General features: G+C 40.9%; 1 protein-coding gene across 2 annotated transcripts in view; it reads right to left on the bottom strand.

Annotated features, from left to right (window-relative positions):
* Nucleotides 1–17,734, bottom strand: part of LOC306830666 (neprilysin-like) — a 33,425-nt gene that overhangs the window by 5,383 nt on the left and 10,308 nt on the right. The window contains exons 5-15 of one of the 2 annotated variants that reach the window (XM_079354258.1): nt 9,653–9,733; nt 9,134–9,229; nt 8,785–8,903; nt 8,587–8,655; nt 7,815–7,949; nt 7,125–7,226; nt 6,901–7,037; nt 6,621–6,714; nt 6,121–6,249; nt 381–479; nt 186–263 (exon numbers count right to left, since the gene is read on the bottom strand). In XM_079354258.1, coding sequence (XP_079210384.1) covers nt 186–263; nt 381–479; nt 6,121–6,249; nt 6,621–6,714; nt 6,901–7,037; nt 7,125–7,226; nt 7,815–7,949; nt 8,587–8,655; nt 8,785–8,903; nt 9,134–9,229; nt 9,653–9,733 — 1,139 coding nt within the window. Of the gene's footprint in view, nt 1–185; nt 264–380; nt 480–6,120; nt 6,250–6,620; nt 6,715–6,900; nt 7,227–7,814; nt 7,950–8,586; nt 8,656–8,784; nt 8,904–9,133; nt 9,230–9,652; nt 9,734–17,734 lie in introns of both variants that reach the window. The other variant, XM_079354257.1, reaches the window with a different exon arrangement.

Genomic DNA, 17,734 nt, shown 5'->3' on the forward strand with positions numbered 1-17,734 from the left:
CATGCACAGCCAGAGAAATATGAGGATTAGCTATGATGAGAGCTATCAACACCTGGTCATATATTTTCTCGCTGAGCTTATAAAGGCGAAATATTTTCAGAAAGTTGATATGCTGCCACAATGGACCCACTCTGTACTCTAGAAAAAGGAAAAGAAGATCTAATGAAATAACTTTTGACACTCACATCTTTGTACTCATTGTTTAGGTATTCATCATCCATGATGTTGTCAGAATAGCCGATTCGTTCTCTAATAGCTCGTGCCTACAGAAAAGAAGAATCACAAAGTTAGCAAATGTTTTATATATATTATATCCCATACTAATAAATAAATATCTAATACAATAAATTGCAAAATGTCAAAAGAAATATATAAAATACCTTCTCTTCAGCTTCTTTTTTTGTCTCTGTGTCCATCCAGGTCAGATCGTCGAGGTTGCTAATGAAAACTTCCCTGATGTCTTTAATCATCTCCTCCATCTGATGCCCACGTACACAGACACACACACAAAGAGAGAAAGAATCAAGAGTCTGAGCATGTGCACTGACAAAGAATATTAAGTTGTAAACCATTCATTCAAACTATGAGTCAACACAAGTTTTCCATAGTACGGAAATTTTCTCTTCAGATTCCAAAAAGGCTCCAGTTTATAGTATATCAAAACATTTTGTAACATGCAGTATGCTGCAACAAAGTCATAACAACAAGCCTCATGATACAGACCTTACCGTGACACATTTATTCATCGATTTAGAAACAGTTAGGGTTACACCTCCTCTGTGTATGACTGTGAAGACATCGCTTCATATTATTGATAGGGTGTTAAAGTTTTTGTGACTAATTTTCCAGATGGAATAATACTCATAGAGATAATGACAGACAGAATCAAACAACATGTTTTGTAAGTAACAGAGACTAAATGAATGTACGTACAAAAGTTCATTCAGTACCTTCATGCATCTTTACAAGAGTCTCACATGTCCTTAAATGACAACCAGAAAGTCTCAATTGATTAAACAATTTCAACAAAAAAGGGACAATAAAGCTCAGTGTTTCACTACCACTATTATACATGAAAAAATAGTTTTTTGTTCTTTCTAAGCACAAACAGGGATGTAAATAAACACGATACTTCTACATCAGCATACTATTCCTCACACAATATTGGCATTGGCACAACTGTAGAGGTCTCAAGATAAGGACATTTTCTTTTATATGCAAATTTACATGGTAAAGTTCAGCCAAATCCACATCAAAAGCATAGTTTTCAGTGGGAACCTGTGGTGTTTCTTCAGTGTTTTGCTCTTGAGTTTCAATAGTTTACAAGAATGTGTTTGCACACAGACAGACTGTCTGGCGCCACTAGGATGGCATTAGACTGTGCAAGTCATGTACTACGAGGGACAAAACAAAAATCAAGTAAAACAATTCACAAAAAAGTGCCTTAATAAACTGAGAACCAATAAAGGCAAGGCGGAAAAAAAACAAAAAAACAAAAACAAAAACAGTTACAGGGAAGGTCAACCTTCCAGATCCTGCAAACCACAGAGACCACAGCTGACAGAGGCATTCCAATGTCTCATCATATCAGCAGACCCCTCGCTAACACGCTGCCTGACCACTCGGACAACACGCTGTGGTATACCACAAACCGGCAGAGACCATACTGATGAGGCTTTTCAGAAAACCATAGTGTGTGTGTGTGTGTATATATATGTGTGTATGCGTATGTGTACATATGGTAATGTATGTGTGGTTTCTGTGAGGTTATGTACTGTATGTATAAGTGAGTGTATGTTGTGGGCGTGCATGCATGTCTGTGATTAGCAGGATGCATAGATGTCTAATTACACCGCACATTCAGTAGCTCCGTCCCTGTCGTACTCGTCTTGGTATGTTATTCGTTTGTTTTGGCTCTGTGCCAACTTCAACTTTTATAGTTTTTATAGTACACTTTCAGTGTATAACTTTATGTATCCTATGGATACTTTTTCGTGTTTTCGTGGAAATAGCAGCGGAAAACTTGCTTATTCAAGAGAGAAGCTGCTCTCACTCCGGACAGCGGGACAAGCCGGCATCGTTCACCCGATACCTGAGGAGCTGAGGCGGTGGTACAGAGGCTGTAGAGCCGGCGCTAAGCTAAAGGCTAGGCTAGCGGCTAAGCGATGGAGGTACAAGCCCTCGGTTCCGGTGATAGTTATGGGGAACGTAAACTGTCTAACCAACAAGACAGATGAGCTGGCTGCTCTCGTGAGGAACAACCGGACATTTAAAGAGTGCAGTTTAATGTGCCTCACAGAAACCTGGCTGACTCAAAACACCCCGGACGCTAAAGTGGATCTACCGGGCTTCACTACAGTGAGAGCAGACAGAGACACGAAACGTAGCGGCAAACGGAAAGGAGGAGGACTCGTGCTGTTTATTAACACCAGATGGTGCCACCATGGACATGTTACTGTGAAGGAGGCAACGTGCAGCAAAGACATCGAGCTGCTGGCGGTAGGTCTCCGTCCTTACTACATGCCCAGGGAGTTCTCCCACACCATTGTTGTTTGTGTTTACATTCCTCCGCGAGCGCACCTCGAGACTGTGTGTGACGTCATCCACTCGAACATCTCGAAATTACAAACACTGCACCCTGATGCTTTGCCATGTTAAATTGAACTCTACACTACCGGACTTTCACCAGTTTGTAAGCTGTCCCACCAGGAAGAACAGGACAATAGACCTCCTGTATGCAAACGTGAAGGACGCCTACACTGCCACCCCCTTACCACCTCTGGGGAAGTCCGATCACAACCTGGTCCTACTCAAGCCACAGTACAAGACTAAGATCCAGAGACAACCGGTAACAACACGCACCTTCAGAAAGTGGTCTCCTGAGGCAGAGGAGGCTCTCAGAGACTGTTTTGAGACCACTGACTGGAATGCCCTGCAAGAGACTCATGGTGATGACATTGAGGGGGTCACACACTGAACAACTGACTACATGAACTTTTGTATGGACGTTGTGGTTCCCACTAAAACTGTGCGCTGCTTCCCGAACAACAAGCCCTGGATCACCAGCGATGTCAAGGAGATCCTTAACAGGAAGAAAAGGGCATTCAAGGAGGGAGACCAGGCAGAGCTGAAGCGTGTGCAGGGGGAACTCAAGGTCAGACTCCGAGAGGCAAAGGAGGAGTACAGAAAGAAGGTAGAGCAGAAGCTGCAACAGAACAACATGAGGGAGGGCATGAAAACCATCACAGGCTGCAAGAAGAAAAACAACAACGCAGAAGACGGGGACCCTGAGAGAGCAAACCAACTCAACTTGTTTTTTAACAGGTTTGACTGCCCCATCGCTGCAGCCAGTGCCTGTCCCCCCAGCACCCCTCTACACACCCCCTCCCTCTCACTCCCCCCAACAGGGTGGACTCGCACCTGGTGAGGTGGATCACTGACTACCTCACAGAGAGACCACAGTACGTCAGACTGAAGGACTGCACATCTGACACTGTGGTCAGCAGCACCGGTGCACCACAGGGGACTGTGCTCTCCCCTGTCCTGTTCACCCTGTATACCTCTGACTTCCAGTATAACTCTGAGCTCTGCCACATGCAGAAATACTCGGACGACACTGCGATAGTTGGTTGTGTCAGGGATGGACAGGAGGAGGAGTACAGGAGCCTGATCGAGGACTTTGTGACGTGGTGCAGTGCCAACCATCTGCAGCTAAACACCTCCAAGACCAAGGAGATGGTGGTGGACTTCCTAAGGAACAAACCACATCTAGAACCTGTTTCCATCGGGGGGGTCGACGTGGAGGTGGTCAGGACCTACGGGTATCTGGCGCTGCAACTGGATGACAAGCTGGACTGGTCGCCTAACATGGACACTACCTGCAGGAAGGGACAGAGTCGTCTGTACTTCTTGAGAAGGCTGGGGTCCTTCAACATCTGCAAGAAGCTGCTGCAGATGTTCTACCAGTCTGTGGTGTCCAGTGTCCTCTTCTACGCAGTGGTGTGCTGGGGAGGAAGCTGCAAGAAGAGGGACGCAGCACGCCAGTGACAGTGGTAGAGAGGAGGACTCTGGACAAAATGCTCTCCATCATGGACAACACACACCACCCTCTGCACAGCACCTTCACCTGGCAGAGGAGCATGTTCAGTGACAGGCTGCTCTCACAGTTGTGCTCCACAGACAGACTCAAGAACTCTTTTGTCCCCCTGGCCATAAGACTGTACAACACTTCACTGTCACGGCAGGGAGGAAGCACACGGTGAACCCTGGACTCATTTTTCACTTTTTTTTTTTTTTCACTTTTTTTCTCACTCCTCATCTGCACTGCTGAACTCAGAGTCAGCCTCCAGTTGGACACTTTAATGCATATTGATAGTCACCTTACTGAGCACTGGTCACTTGATGATAATCACCCTAATCATGTCTGGTTTCATCCGACTGTTGTGTTATGCTACATCTGTAAGGGTTGACATGATCACCCTAACTAGGTCAAGTTTCACTCTATTGTCTTTGACACTTAATGCTAGTCTGCTCCTCAATAGTTGGGTACTTTAATGGCAATCACCCTAATCACTCCTGGTTTCACCTTATTGTTTTGGACACTTAATGCTAATCACTGCTCCTTTATGTTGCTGAGCATGCCAATGGCCCAATTTGCATCCCTGCATTGACTGTTTAATGACTGTACTCACACCTCTGGCACTACCTCAAACACCACTGTACATGCACATGTAACTAGTTTCTAGAAGGTCAGCACTTTGTTTCTTAGGCTCTTTAACTGTTTACAGGTCTCTTTTCATCAGCACACGTTTTTCTCTCCTTCACAGGTTATGTACATTATACTATATAAGTTTAAGTCTAATGCTAATGCTAACTGCACAGGTTTAACCTATAATTATGTTTACTCTTAGTGACATAGGGGCTCCTAAATCTTGTTTGGGGGATTATTGTATACAGAGGGGACAGCGGGTGTGTATTGTAACTAATGTCTTGTGTCCTGCCTGTCTGTATACTGCTACTGGATGCCTTAGTTCCTGTGAAACTGTAACTTGTGTTATGTAGATTAAATAAAGAGCTGAATATGTAATTAAATCTTTATCAGCATAGATACTACAAATTACGTCGGCAGTATTTTGGGGATTTTTGAATTTATTAAAGGTGCTTGTGTGTAAGGTGCTTGTGTGTATGTACTTATCTACATCACTGCTGATCATGTGTTGTTATAGGTTCCTGTGGCAGAGCAGCATGAGTGCCAGCTGCAAGGCAACTCAGCACATTTACACACATATTGTTTATAGGGCCATGCATTTGTGGAGAAGAGTCGGCCCTTGTGTCACCCTCACAAACTCTTATTTACACAGTGTGTGATCCACATGCTTGAGTGGGCAGAGGTCCAGAGGATGACAGTGATTTACCGTGCGTGAGCCACTCAGCGTTATGACAGATGTACACAGTCACAGAAACAGCCTGGCTTATATTCATACAATCATGTGCCAAAGATTGCACACAGACACACACACTTTTGAGTCAAGAGGAGGAAGTGTAGGTTAATTAGCAGCTTTGAAGTCTTGTGAGCAATATTTCAGTGCTATGGTGGAAGACAAAAAGAAGGCGAGAGAGCATTCTCACCTTTTTTTGTCAACTTTTTTGACTAACGTGACAAAAATGTCTCAATATCTGCATATTCTGTCACCCTAACACTCTTAGTGTGAAAGCACATGCTGCAAAGACAAAAACATACATAATGAGACCTTTAAGCCACCGTTAAAGCTCTTGTGAGGAAATGTTTTTTGTTTCATTTTGGGAGCCCCCTGTTGGTAAAGCTGTATGTGTACAGTACATGTGTAGGTATTCTTTGTAAGCAACAAGCTCTCCCTGCCTTCCTTTATTAGTCAAATTATTTCATTCATCAAGATCTGTTGTGGAAAAAAAGGCTGTTTTCAAGTCTTACTACTATGCAGAAATAATCAATTTTGCTGCTGATGGTCTCTGTTGCTCTTGAAGTTCAAATAAAGAAATCAATATTACTTTCAGTATGTTGATTAACCAGATACAACCTGCTTTTAGTGACTTTAAATCTAAGCTTATCTAATATTAAAAGTACAATACAACCCTTCTCACCAGTTCTTTGCTCTTTTCAGAGAAGGCCTCCTGCACGTACAGCCGTCCCACAGCATTGTCCATGTTGTTGTTCACATAAAGTGCACACTGTCGCCACACTGCTGCCTCTGACGTTGTACCTGACATGGCCTGGGGGAGAGTAACATGCACCGATCATTTGGAAATGCAGGAAAAAAACACTCAGCATGATGGTTAAAATGCTCCTGACCATCCCTTCTTTGCACCTTCATTATGCAGTAAATTAGGACTAAAAGAAAAGGGGCAGGAGGGAAATCATTAGATTAGGAAGAGCGGTAGGATTAGACAGAGTTATAAATACAAAGAAGCAATATGAATGGAGCTGAGTGTGGGCATCTAGTTTTTATTAGAGCCAAGCCACCTACAGGTTTATTTTTAGCTGTGCTAGCGGGTCAGCTCTATGAATTGCATTCCCAATATCGATCTTTAACAATAAATTCCTATTTGGCCCTTGTGTTTATCTACAGACAGTTGCAGTTTACCTTCCGGAAAGCTTTCCTGGTGTCCCTGTATGCTCTGCTTAGGCTCATCACATTGTTCATAGCAAATCGGCCCACCATGTAGTTCTGCAGATCCCTGTGGAGAGAGATAGGAGATTCAAGGACCCTCTCTTACTCACACAGAGCTACGATTTGTCAGTAATGGGTGAACAGCTGTTTTCATTGTATGCAGTTTTATCCACCCCCACAAACCCACACTCATAAACCTGCTTGCACTATGATACACAGTCACAGAAAATCACACACTCACACAAACACATACCTCTTGGTGTATTTTCCCAAGATGAGGTTGAGTCTTCGGTAATAGTTGGGGGAGTAGTTTATTACCTTTTCTGTGTCGGGAATGCTGATGTTGACTGTACCCATTATCTTAGCTGTGAAGTAACTCCAGTTGAATACCTTCAGGAGGAGTCCAAAAGCACAGTTCTGTGAGCAAGAACTAGGAAGGTAAAAACAAACCAATTCTGATGGATGGTCTATTTTTACCTGTGATTCAACCTCAAGGGTGAAGTTGGCGTTCAAATCGCCTAGCTCCATCTTGTTGTAAAGCAACACTGGATTGTTACGGTCCTCTGGAGTATCAGTGGCCTTGGAGAGAGAGCAAAACAGGGAGGTAGAAAATCAAGAAAGCTGTAACAACATAAACCTCCTGCTTCCTGATACATGTGCACGATCACTGTGCAGGTCCAGCAGCAACAAACATATCTGAAGTCCCCTGGAGACTTCAGGTCTGTAAATGTCAGAGCTCGAGCGGTGACTGCCTTATAAAATCCAGCAGCAGAGCGCAAGGGAAGTCAAGCATGGCAGTGAGCGGAGCGAACCAGCACAGAATGACAAACTGCGGAAACCTGTTGATGTCTGAGAAAAGTTGCCGTGCAGGGATCAAGCTGGTTAACGACTTGTTTTGAACAGCATCTGCTCCTGACTATAGAGCACAAACAGACACAGACCAGAGATGTTTGGCCCTACAAATTGAGGAGTTGAAGGTCATACTGTCACAAGTTCTTTGCACACGAAATCCTGCTGTTATAAGAAGTTGGGATACATGGCAAGTTATGAATCGAGAGGTTAGAAAACATGTTTTTTCATTGATTGGTTTATTAAAGATTTAGTCTAGAGGGAAGTTGTCAGATCTGAGAATTTTGGCGTCTTTTGAGAAAGTGAAAGCTCACTTACATTGGCGATGTCTCTTTCCAGGTCCATAACTCGTACAACCTCCTCCCTGATGCTGGTTTCGTTGATGCTTAACCCCCGGTCAGTGCGGATCAGCTTAGCCAGGTCAATCATGAATTGCTCAAAGGCCCTACATGCCTGTTATACACACACGCGCACGCACACACACACACACACACACACACACACACACACACACACACACACAACTCAAGATATTTAGAATATACTAAACAGGAAGGAGCTCACACATGCAATGTGTCCCCCTGAAGCTCAATGTGGTTAAGTGCTGCTTTCTGCATATCAATTTGGACTCTATGGTAAACTGCAAAGTAGAACCAGAGCATAGGATGTCTGCTCTTAAACACACACATCTGGTCTGGATTGAGGAGCAAGCAAATCTGTTTTGATTTGCCCGTTCAAGTTAACCATCAGTCGATGTATTTGAGGGTCTTTTTATTTACTACACATACACATGCTAACATGCCATGTAAGTGTGCAAATTGACACAAAGTTAATAAAAGTTTGGATGTTTCCACTGATGCTCTCATCATTTGTCCGGCATCAAGTTTCCTGCAATTAACTTCAGGGGACATGGAATTCAGACTGAGTGGCACTGGCCCAAATGAACACATGGTGCTGTTCCATTCAGTATTTGTTAAAAGTCTTAATCATATGTTGTGAGTGTGTGTGTGTGTGTGTGTGCGTGTGTGCGTGCGTGCGTGCGTGCGTGCGTGCGTGTGTGTGTGTGTGTAAAAGTGAACTTTCAGCTTACCTCTGCATACGGTCCTGTGCAAGCATAGTAATCTCTGGACAAGAGGCCGAGATTTGTCTGTTGGTCAAACTGGCAAAGAAGATATTTTAGGGTGGTTATTTCTCAGCTGGTTGGATGGAATGTGTAAGTGTTTGTATGATTTAAGTTCATGAAACAAAAGGAAAAAGGAGGCTTTTCTAGCTACAGTTGCACACCTACATGAATGATGTGTGAGTTGGAGTCCCTGTCATCAGTGCCAACGAAAAAGTTAACCAAGAGTTGAGCTCCAAATTTCTCGTTCAGCTTGGCAATGATGTCTTCCAACCTCCAGCTTTTCCCTGAGAAACAGAGAAATAAGGAAAAGTAAGAACCATGGATTGAACATGAAATCTGCAATGTGCTGCTGCTGTTTTTCTTTTATGTTTTAGACTTTAGACTTTATTGTCCCCATGAGGACTTGCACTGAGTAGGAAGTTGTCTTTTGTGCAACTGCCAATTTCAAGTGCTTGGGACAATAAGGTATAGTACATCTAATCTGATCTAAATGTGGTAAAAAAAAATACTTTACCATACTTGGTCTCCCAGTTGTCCACAGCCATGGGCCAATCAAACACGTCAGGCAGCATTTCAAGCAAAGGAGCCCCTCCTCTGAGCTCAATTAAACCTTAAATAAAAATGCACAAAGTCCATTTTTTTCCATACCCTTATTTTAAACTAATCCAAATTGAGAAATGAATTTGAAAGAAGAAAAGAAAGCTTGATTTGATTCATTTATTCCTCTTCTAGTTAAGCACAGCTAATCTATGCAAATTTGCGCACATTTCAGGAGTTTACTGACATCTCAGACATAATGCGTTTTAAGAAAGCTCTTATTAGAATACCGCAAGCTTCATGAAGCAGGAAGACAGTAATTCTTTTAAAACTAATACTTCATTGCAATTCCTCAAGCAGTCTTGAAATCCTTTCTGAGTTTCACTATGCATTAAAGTGAATGAGGGAAACAAGCTTTGATGACAGTAAGAAAAATGTTCACTTTAGCAGAAGAAAAAATAAAGCTGTGTTAGAAGTCTGATGCCTGCTGACTCACTCTCATTAGTACAGGACTTGTAAAGGGTCTTGGCCTTGGTGAGTGCTACGGCTTCCCCCTCCTCTGTTTTTTCAAGGACACCTACAAATGGAGCAGAGAAACAAAGCAGGCATGAAGGAACAAAATATAGTAGAAATATAAAGGATGGATGAGTGAACATTTGGAGTAAGAGAAGAAAAAAGAATGGTGTAAAAGCTAGTTGATCATTTTATTTTTTCATTTCATTTGTTTACTCAGAAACTCAATTCGTCTGATGTCCAGGTGCATTCAATAATTTTAATGAAGGCATATTTTCTGTCTTGTTGCAGAAAGTGCAAACAAAAAGTAAAGTTGTGTCTTAAAACTGTGGCAATACATAGCGACCAGCGTCAAAACAGAAAACAGGACATTGGAGGAGAAAGAGGGAACACATTAGGACTGCATCAAAAGTGGACAAATAATGGAAAAACAATGTCATTTCTTCTCAATTTAATTCTGCTTTTTTCAGATGACAGCTGTTTGAAAGTTTGGAGAAAAAGAAACTGGCATATTTGTGGAATATCGATATCAAAGAACTGAAGATAGATAGATAGATAGATAGATAGATAGATAGATAGATAGATAGATAGATAGATAGATAGATAGATAGATAGATAGATAGATAGATAGATAGATAGATAGATAGATAGATAGATACTTTATTGATCCCGAGGGAAATTCAGGAAGTATAGCAAAGTAAACCAAGACATGTTTACAGAATGTTCCCTTGTACTCTGCATTGCCTACTTTACTTTGAATGATAGAATTAATAATTCAACACAAAATCATAGTTGCATTGTAATTCATGTTTTCATTTGGGCAATTATCTGTGTCATTTCCTATAGAGGTCAATGCTTTTTTTAGAGGTCAATTTTCAGCATGGCAACAATTTCAAGGTGAGAGCAGTGACCTCAGTACAAGGAAGCCACTGCAAAAAATGTTGAAAGAAATCGAGGTGCAGCACTGCTGTGGGTGTGGTGCCATTTGACAACACTGAGTAAACACCATCGCTTGCTTTATTGCCTCCATTTATTGCCTCTTCAACACCTGTTGTGGGCATATGAATGCAAGTTAGCTAAGCCTTAGGCTAGCCGGTGTTACGAGGCAGACAGCTAATCAAAATGAGTGATAAGTGTTGGGGTGTAAAGTAGTTCAATTTCAGGGAAGGGAGAATGGGACCAACAATACTTTTCCTGCACTGCCTGAAGGCACCAAGTTGCATGTTGTAGCTTTGAAGTCTAACAATTTCCTCAGGATCCTCTGTCGCTTTTAAGCAGAATCGAGCATGGGAATGAGCTTAAATGACTGTTTAAATCATCAAACTCAACACCCACGTGGAAATGTAGGTGTTTGCTGTAAACCACCATGGTGAATGGAAGTGATTTGTTTGGATAGTGTTCGCAACTTTTTGCCCTCAGTCTTTATACACAAAGTAAACACCTAACACCTACTCGCGAGGCCACTTCAGCAGAACTTCAGGTAAAACTGTTTGGTATGTGTCATGCAATACCGAATAATTAAAAACTTGATCTCGAAGACGGCACTCTTGTGCTACAAACACTTTATGAGCCTGTAGCATCACAAAGTTGAGTGCAGATGGTTCAGCTAGTATGTCAAGGCTCCTGGGTGGCACAGGGCTCTTCTTAAAAGAACATATTAAAAAGGGCTTGACAGATTGAGAGCTTGTACCCTGACTGAGTCACTTCAGTAAGTTCCAGCTATCATGATTTTACAACTCACAGTTGTTAAAGTCTGCAGAGGTTTGGGAGGGTTTTGATGTGATCCTTTGAAATACATGGGATCCAATACCTGGACATGGTTCAATGACTGCCAGCTGAACGGATGAAAACTATCACGTAGAAAAGGTTCATGAGATTCATTTATTTGTGTGATTCAGGTATTTTATGTAAGGGATTTTTTTTTACCTCATGGCTGATGTTTGCTTTGTGATTGTTTTAGGATTTCTTCTGCAACTGAAAAATTAAAGTGTATGGATTGAGTGACTATAGGATCTATGATGTGCTTGTTTGGTTTATAAAGAACGCATCTTGAAAAAGGATTGTATTTGATATGTACACATGCATACTAGTAAGCTTCATGAATGCCTTATTCATTGTTTATTAAAGAAGAAATGCATTGCCAAGCTGTTAAAAGTGTAAAGAAGCAGCTGGAAGCTTGTGATTTGTACATGTTAACATATATCTCATGAGAAATGTATGTGCATTTAAAATAGATTAGAAAGTTTATGTATAAAGCGCATTTCATTACATGAAAGCTCAATGTGATTTACATTGAGGATAACAACATAGGGATAGTAGAAACAAAATGTCATTTTAGTAATTATGGATAACATACAGCAATCAAATCAACAAAACACGCACCCAATGTACAACAAAGACCACACACATCATCATTAGACAGCACACATATCAATCACCACCACAAAGCACAAAAACATACTGCACATACAACCAACACACATGAACTACCTAAATGCATGCTTGGGAGAATAGATAAGTTTCTTTTAAAAGTATAGAGACAGAGGACCACAGTAACGAAAGGCCCTTTCTCCAGCCTTCAGTCTAATTCTTGGTATGACTAACAGACCTCCACTTTATGACCCAAGGGCCAGGGTAAGGTTATAGTCTGTGAGCGAGTCAGAAATATACTTCAGAGCTGAACCATTGATTGTTTATGGATATTTATGGGAGGAAGATGATTCTGTATTGTACAGGGAGTGAATGGAGTGTTTAGAGTTGGAGTTGCCTCACAGTTTGTTTCAATCTGTCTGGGATTTTGTCATAGGTCTGGGTTCTGTAAATAGTGAAATGCTGTTTTGGCAATACTGCTGATTTGACTGTAAAATCTAAAGTCAGAATCCAAATTAATTCCAAGATTTCTGACTTGCTCACTGTATTCATGGATTTAAAAAGATGGCAAAATGCAACTATTTCTGGTACATGACACGTAAAAAAAGGGGCGCAAAGAAAACACAAGTGAGACATCTGTAGAGAGATTTCAGAAAAAAGCTGAATTAGAGGTAGGGTGAGGTGGTTGATTCAATTAACATTGATGAAGTTGCAATATTTAAAAAACAGTGTGTTATGTAGAACAGGAAAATGGGGTTAAATTTACTTCAAGCACCAGCTCAAGATGGACAACGTTTTAAGGTTGAACATGAAAATACCAAGCCATCAATGGAACCTTTTCAAACATCAGTTTGTACAGTACTTTTTATTATGATCAACACAAAAACATTTGGATTGTGTCTTTGGCAACACCCATGGCGGTTGGTTGTAATTGCAGGTGTAAGTTTAGTCCTGATTTCAATCCGTTGTAACTACCAACAGGCATGAATTTATTTTTTTGCTCAGTCGAAGTTAATTTGTTAACTCTGTGGATTTGGAGGGAGACCGGTTTCATAACATAGATATTATTGGGCCATAGGCTCAAGCCATCATTTTGTTAACTCACTTGATTGTGAACATTTACTCAACTCAATATCTTTAAGAATTCATAAGTCCCAGAAATACTGGGATGTTGTTTTTTTTCTTGCAACAATCTTCGCATCTAACTATTGGCAGGAAGGGGAATAAGCCTATTTCTGATAATGATGAATTTTAAATGTCATTACTAATTAAACGGATCCCCCTCTGAACAGTGCTTCAGCATCGCCTGTCACACATACAAATATTCCATATTATAAAAGTTACATCAGGATATACTCCATCATACTGCACATCTCAATGGTACTCCAGGATCAATACAGGAAAGAGGTTGGCTCTTAAATTACACAGCTGACTGACAGGAAACTCTCCCTGGAGTACGACAAACATCAATCATGTCACTGTGAGTTGGCATCAAAAGATTAAGATGAAGACATTTTTCTGACTTTGCCAACAGACAACGTGAACTAAGATGGTTTTCGAAAAAGCATTTTTCTTCGAAGAATCCCAGTTTATCCCTTTTTTTAATCCTTAATTTAGAATATGTCTCATCTAATCATTGTGGCTTACAAAAACACCTGTTCTGTTTTTGACAATCCATGTGAATCCACACTATTGTCACTTAACTGAGCAGCCCCAAATTATTCCAAATTAAATTCAACATGAAGTCATAATTGTCTTTAATTCTTGTCACTGGCTTCCACTCATTTCTCTTTCCGACTTGTACTTGTTTCAGCGCTTGCATGACTGAATTTCACTTCATCCTCTTTCTATCCTTTCATTTTCATAATCCTCCCATTTTCTCATTACCAAGTGTGCACTATTTATGTGCTCATTTAATCTTAATGAAGACCTGAGATGGGGACCCTTCACAGGGCGCTTCCTGCAAAAGGGCACAGATCATGTGTGTGTGATTGGATTACTGACTGCCTGGTGCTAATGTTTAACCACAGCAAAGGCTCACACTCTAACACGCTCTTGTGTGTGTGTGTGTGTCTCTGTGTAGGTATGTATGTGTATGCGTGTGTAATTGTTTGAACTTGTTTGAGGACAGATTTCTATGCCACCTGATGTTTGCTTGAAACATCTTGTCATTTAAACCAAATCACTCAGCATGATAGAGGATTTGTAATTTCAGTTTCTCGTCTCTTTCTCGACTGCTGATGGTTTGATCAAGCATCTCGCTGGCATTTTTTTCAGTTTTGATATCAATGTTTCATCATTTAGTACTACATGACAGAACTTGTGTCAGATACTGTACTTGGTGAGGATAAATATTTTTAAGTGATCACATAATTAACATTATTTGTCAGCTTGCTGTTTGTAATCCAGAGCCTGATTTATCTGTATTAAATATTTTTAGCATGTTGGTGTTATTTCAAAGAAACATAGATGTTATTTTTTAACTTTCTAAGTCTTTATTTTAGAGACAGGACAGTGGACAGAGTCAGAAACTGGGGAGAGAGAGATAGGGCAACATGTGGGAAAGGAGCCAAAATAAGCCATAGGTCAAATTCAAACCTGTACTTGCACACCAACCACCAGGTCACTTGCACCCTAATATACAGTACATTTCTTAGTTTAGAGTTGCAAGATGAGAAGAACTATTTTTGGGGTGTAATTGTTCTGTTTATAACTTGCATTGACAGGTTATGGTGACTGACAGTTGGAGCACATTAAAGGCTCTGAAAGGCCTTATCATTCTGCGTCCCAAAATCTGTGATTAAAAAAAAAACTACAAAGGTTGTCTTCAAAGAATTAGCAGGAAAAAAAAACAATTGTAAAGTTTAAGTTCCATTTAAAAACAATGCATCAAATCACTTCTATCTAAATGATCATGCCTTTCAGCTACTGTTTCCTGTTTGCTGATACATTTCACAGCTGAATGTTAGCATGTCAAATTCTTTTCAGAAACGCTTTGTTAGATAGTTGTTGAAGTATCTGTACATCCTGCCCGAGTAAATAAATCAAATGCTGTGACAAAAGACGGAAACTCAATCTGCAAGAGGTGATGCTTATAGCATAACATGTGTAAGCCATCATGCATGCACTCTGCACTTCCTCTCATTCTATATCGCTGGCGTTTTAACAAGATGTACTGTAGCTTTAGACTAAACAAGATTGCCACACACGAAATGCAGAGTAAGATAATTGAATAAGGTTAACACTGACAATGATGCATTGTGCTCATCTCCTGAAAACTTTTTTCATTAGACTTTTGTCTCCATCAGTTACTCAGGGCATGTTCATGCTCTTATGGAACAAATTCGGTAGGAAGGCCTGGACAAAATGTCTGGCTTTTTTTTTTTTTTTTTTTGGGGGGGGGGGGGGGGGGGGGTAGGATATTTTCAAATTGTAGCTCACTTTGCTCCCTTTGCATCTCTGACTGGCTTGTTCTCCATGTCAGAAGGGTTTAAGGTCAAGGGATGATTGAAAGCCAACTGCCACATCAAACAGCTAGAAAGAGGAACTGTGATTTTTCTGAAGCAAACCTTCAAAAATGATTGCAATGAGATGAAGCTTTGGTTGCAATAAATTATTGACAACACTGACTTAAGAGCTGGGTAAAAACCTTACGTGGTTGCTGTAAACAGTTATCCATCTCGGCAGAGTCTCTTAATTTATAGTTGGAAACCTATTTTCTTCCATTATGTGAAGATCAATTGTTTTTGGTGAGCTGACTTTTCCATTAGCCCTGCCATCAAGCCAAACGTTTTTCACCCTCACACTGTATTGCAATTCTGTCATCTATAAAGTTCCATGTTGTCAGTCAGAGTAATACCTCTTGGCCACTCTTGCTTAGCATTGTGTCACTGAGGGTGGAGGTCTTTTTCCTGTTATTAAGCATCCAATCAGGCAAAGCATATTATATTTAGCAGATCAGCCAAGAATGAATGCTTAAATAAACATTTTATTTAACTTGGCCTCAATGGTCGACCTCTGCTTTTGTTCTGTTTTTTTTTGTTTTTTTTTTAAATATAGCAATCACAGTGTTGTGCAACAGTTTTGACTGGAATTTCAGGGAGGCAATATTATAGCAGTCAGCACTGTATGACATACAGTATGTTCTGAAACAACAACCGCTATCAAAGGAAAACACAGACATTTTGTCTCAAGTGACGTCACACCTCCCTCTAAGACATCCTTCCACACCCTTGGCAATGCCGAATTTGACAAGAAACAGAAGCAGGTTTATGTGCCAGCTAGAATTACCTCTGTGCTATAAGATTTAAGTCTGGAGTCAGTGTGCACAGACATCTAAAAGTCACACATAAATGCTTGTGCACGGATGGACACAGTAGGCACACAGGGCTAATCTTGGAGATGACTACCTCATGCTGTTTCACATTTCCTGACCTATCCTCAAAGCCTCTCTTAGTATACTATCATTCTCTCACACCAGAGCTTGTCTTTGCTTCAACTCAAAGCCCCCCCATGGTTTGTGTGTATATCGCCTATAGCTTTTCTTTCATCACCCCCCTTTTCTTGAGTATTTCAATCAGCATTCACTGTATTTTTTTTCATTGTGCGGCAAAAAGTCCTCTCTTTCATCTTACTTATTGGACTTGGTGTACTCCCGTTCATCTACTTTGCATAAAGTAGTTGGTAATTAAAATGCTCATGGTAAAATTAGCAACTGAAAGTGGGGAAACCTAGATTGTGTACATACAAAGCATTGGTTTCGATCAGAGTGCAGATCCTCGTTATGAATCATTTATGGCCTTTTGCTGCAGCAAGAGAACAATCCAAGGCATTTACAAGCAACCACAAATCTACACAGCTCCTTACACACACATAAACACGCAAGCAGACTTTTTTTATTGCTGTCATACTGCCTAGAGCACCCCAGTGTCCAGGTGTTTCTATGCCCCTGCAGCTGTTGACAGGAAAAGGATCTGTCCATCAGCAGGCGGTGGTAACAAAGCAGGTGGCGGCAGCCAGCCTTTGGATCAAAGGTTACATGTTTGATGTGACCTCTAGAGTAGAGGTCAAAACTCTGCTGAGGACTAACACTGTCAGGGCCCTCACCTCCACATGCATTAGCCATTCATGAAATTATTTTGAGAGCTGGAAGGTTTCGGTTTGCTACTGTAACTTGTAAAGAACGTACAACGCGCACCATGCTTTGGTTTGATATATCAAGTATAATCTTGAATACACAACATTCTTTTTTTATCTCACTCAAACAGTCGTGCTCAAACACAAAGTAAACCTGAGCACGTGTGTATAAAGTACAGTCAGAGACATTCCAGCCTTGACTGGTGAGCCAGACACCCTGAAGTAATGAGCACAACACTGATGGTAGGTGGGGATTTAAGCTGCTGAGTGATTAAGACCTCTTGTTCTCTGCTTCATTGCTTTCTGTTATGAAAGGCGCATTTACAGCACAAAAAGAAAATGATTCTAAAACATCAACCATTGTACTTTTCAAAAAGTTTGATGATTAGTCTGAATTATCGTTATTCCTCTCACAGTTTGCAGACAGCCTGAAAATAGCAACGCAAGACTTGATAAAGTAAAAATACAACAAAATGTGAAGTGACGCCACGCGCTCACACAGAGACCTGCTATGTACGTAAATACACATACAGTAAGAAAATGCCCTAGTTGAGCAATG

Source organism: Symphodus melops, assembly GCF_947650265.1.
Source record: "Symphodus melops genome assembly, chromosome: 10".
Classification (NCBI taxonomy): Eukaryota; Metazoa; Chordata; class Actinopteri; order Labriformes; family Labridae; genus Symphodus; species Symphodus melops.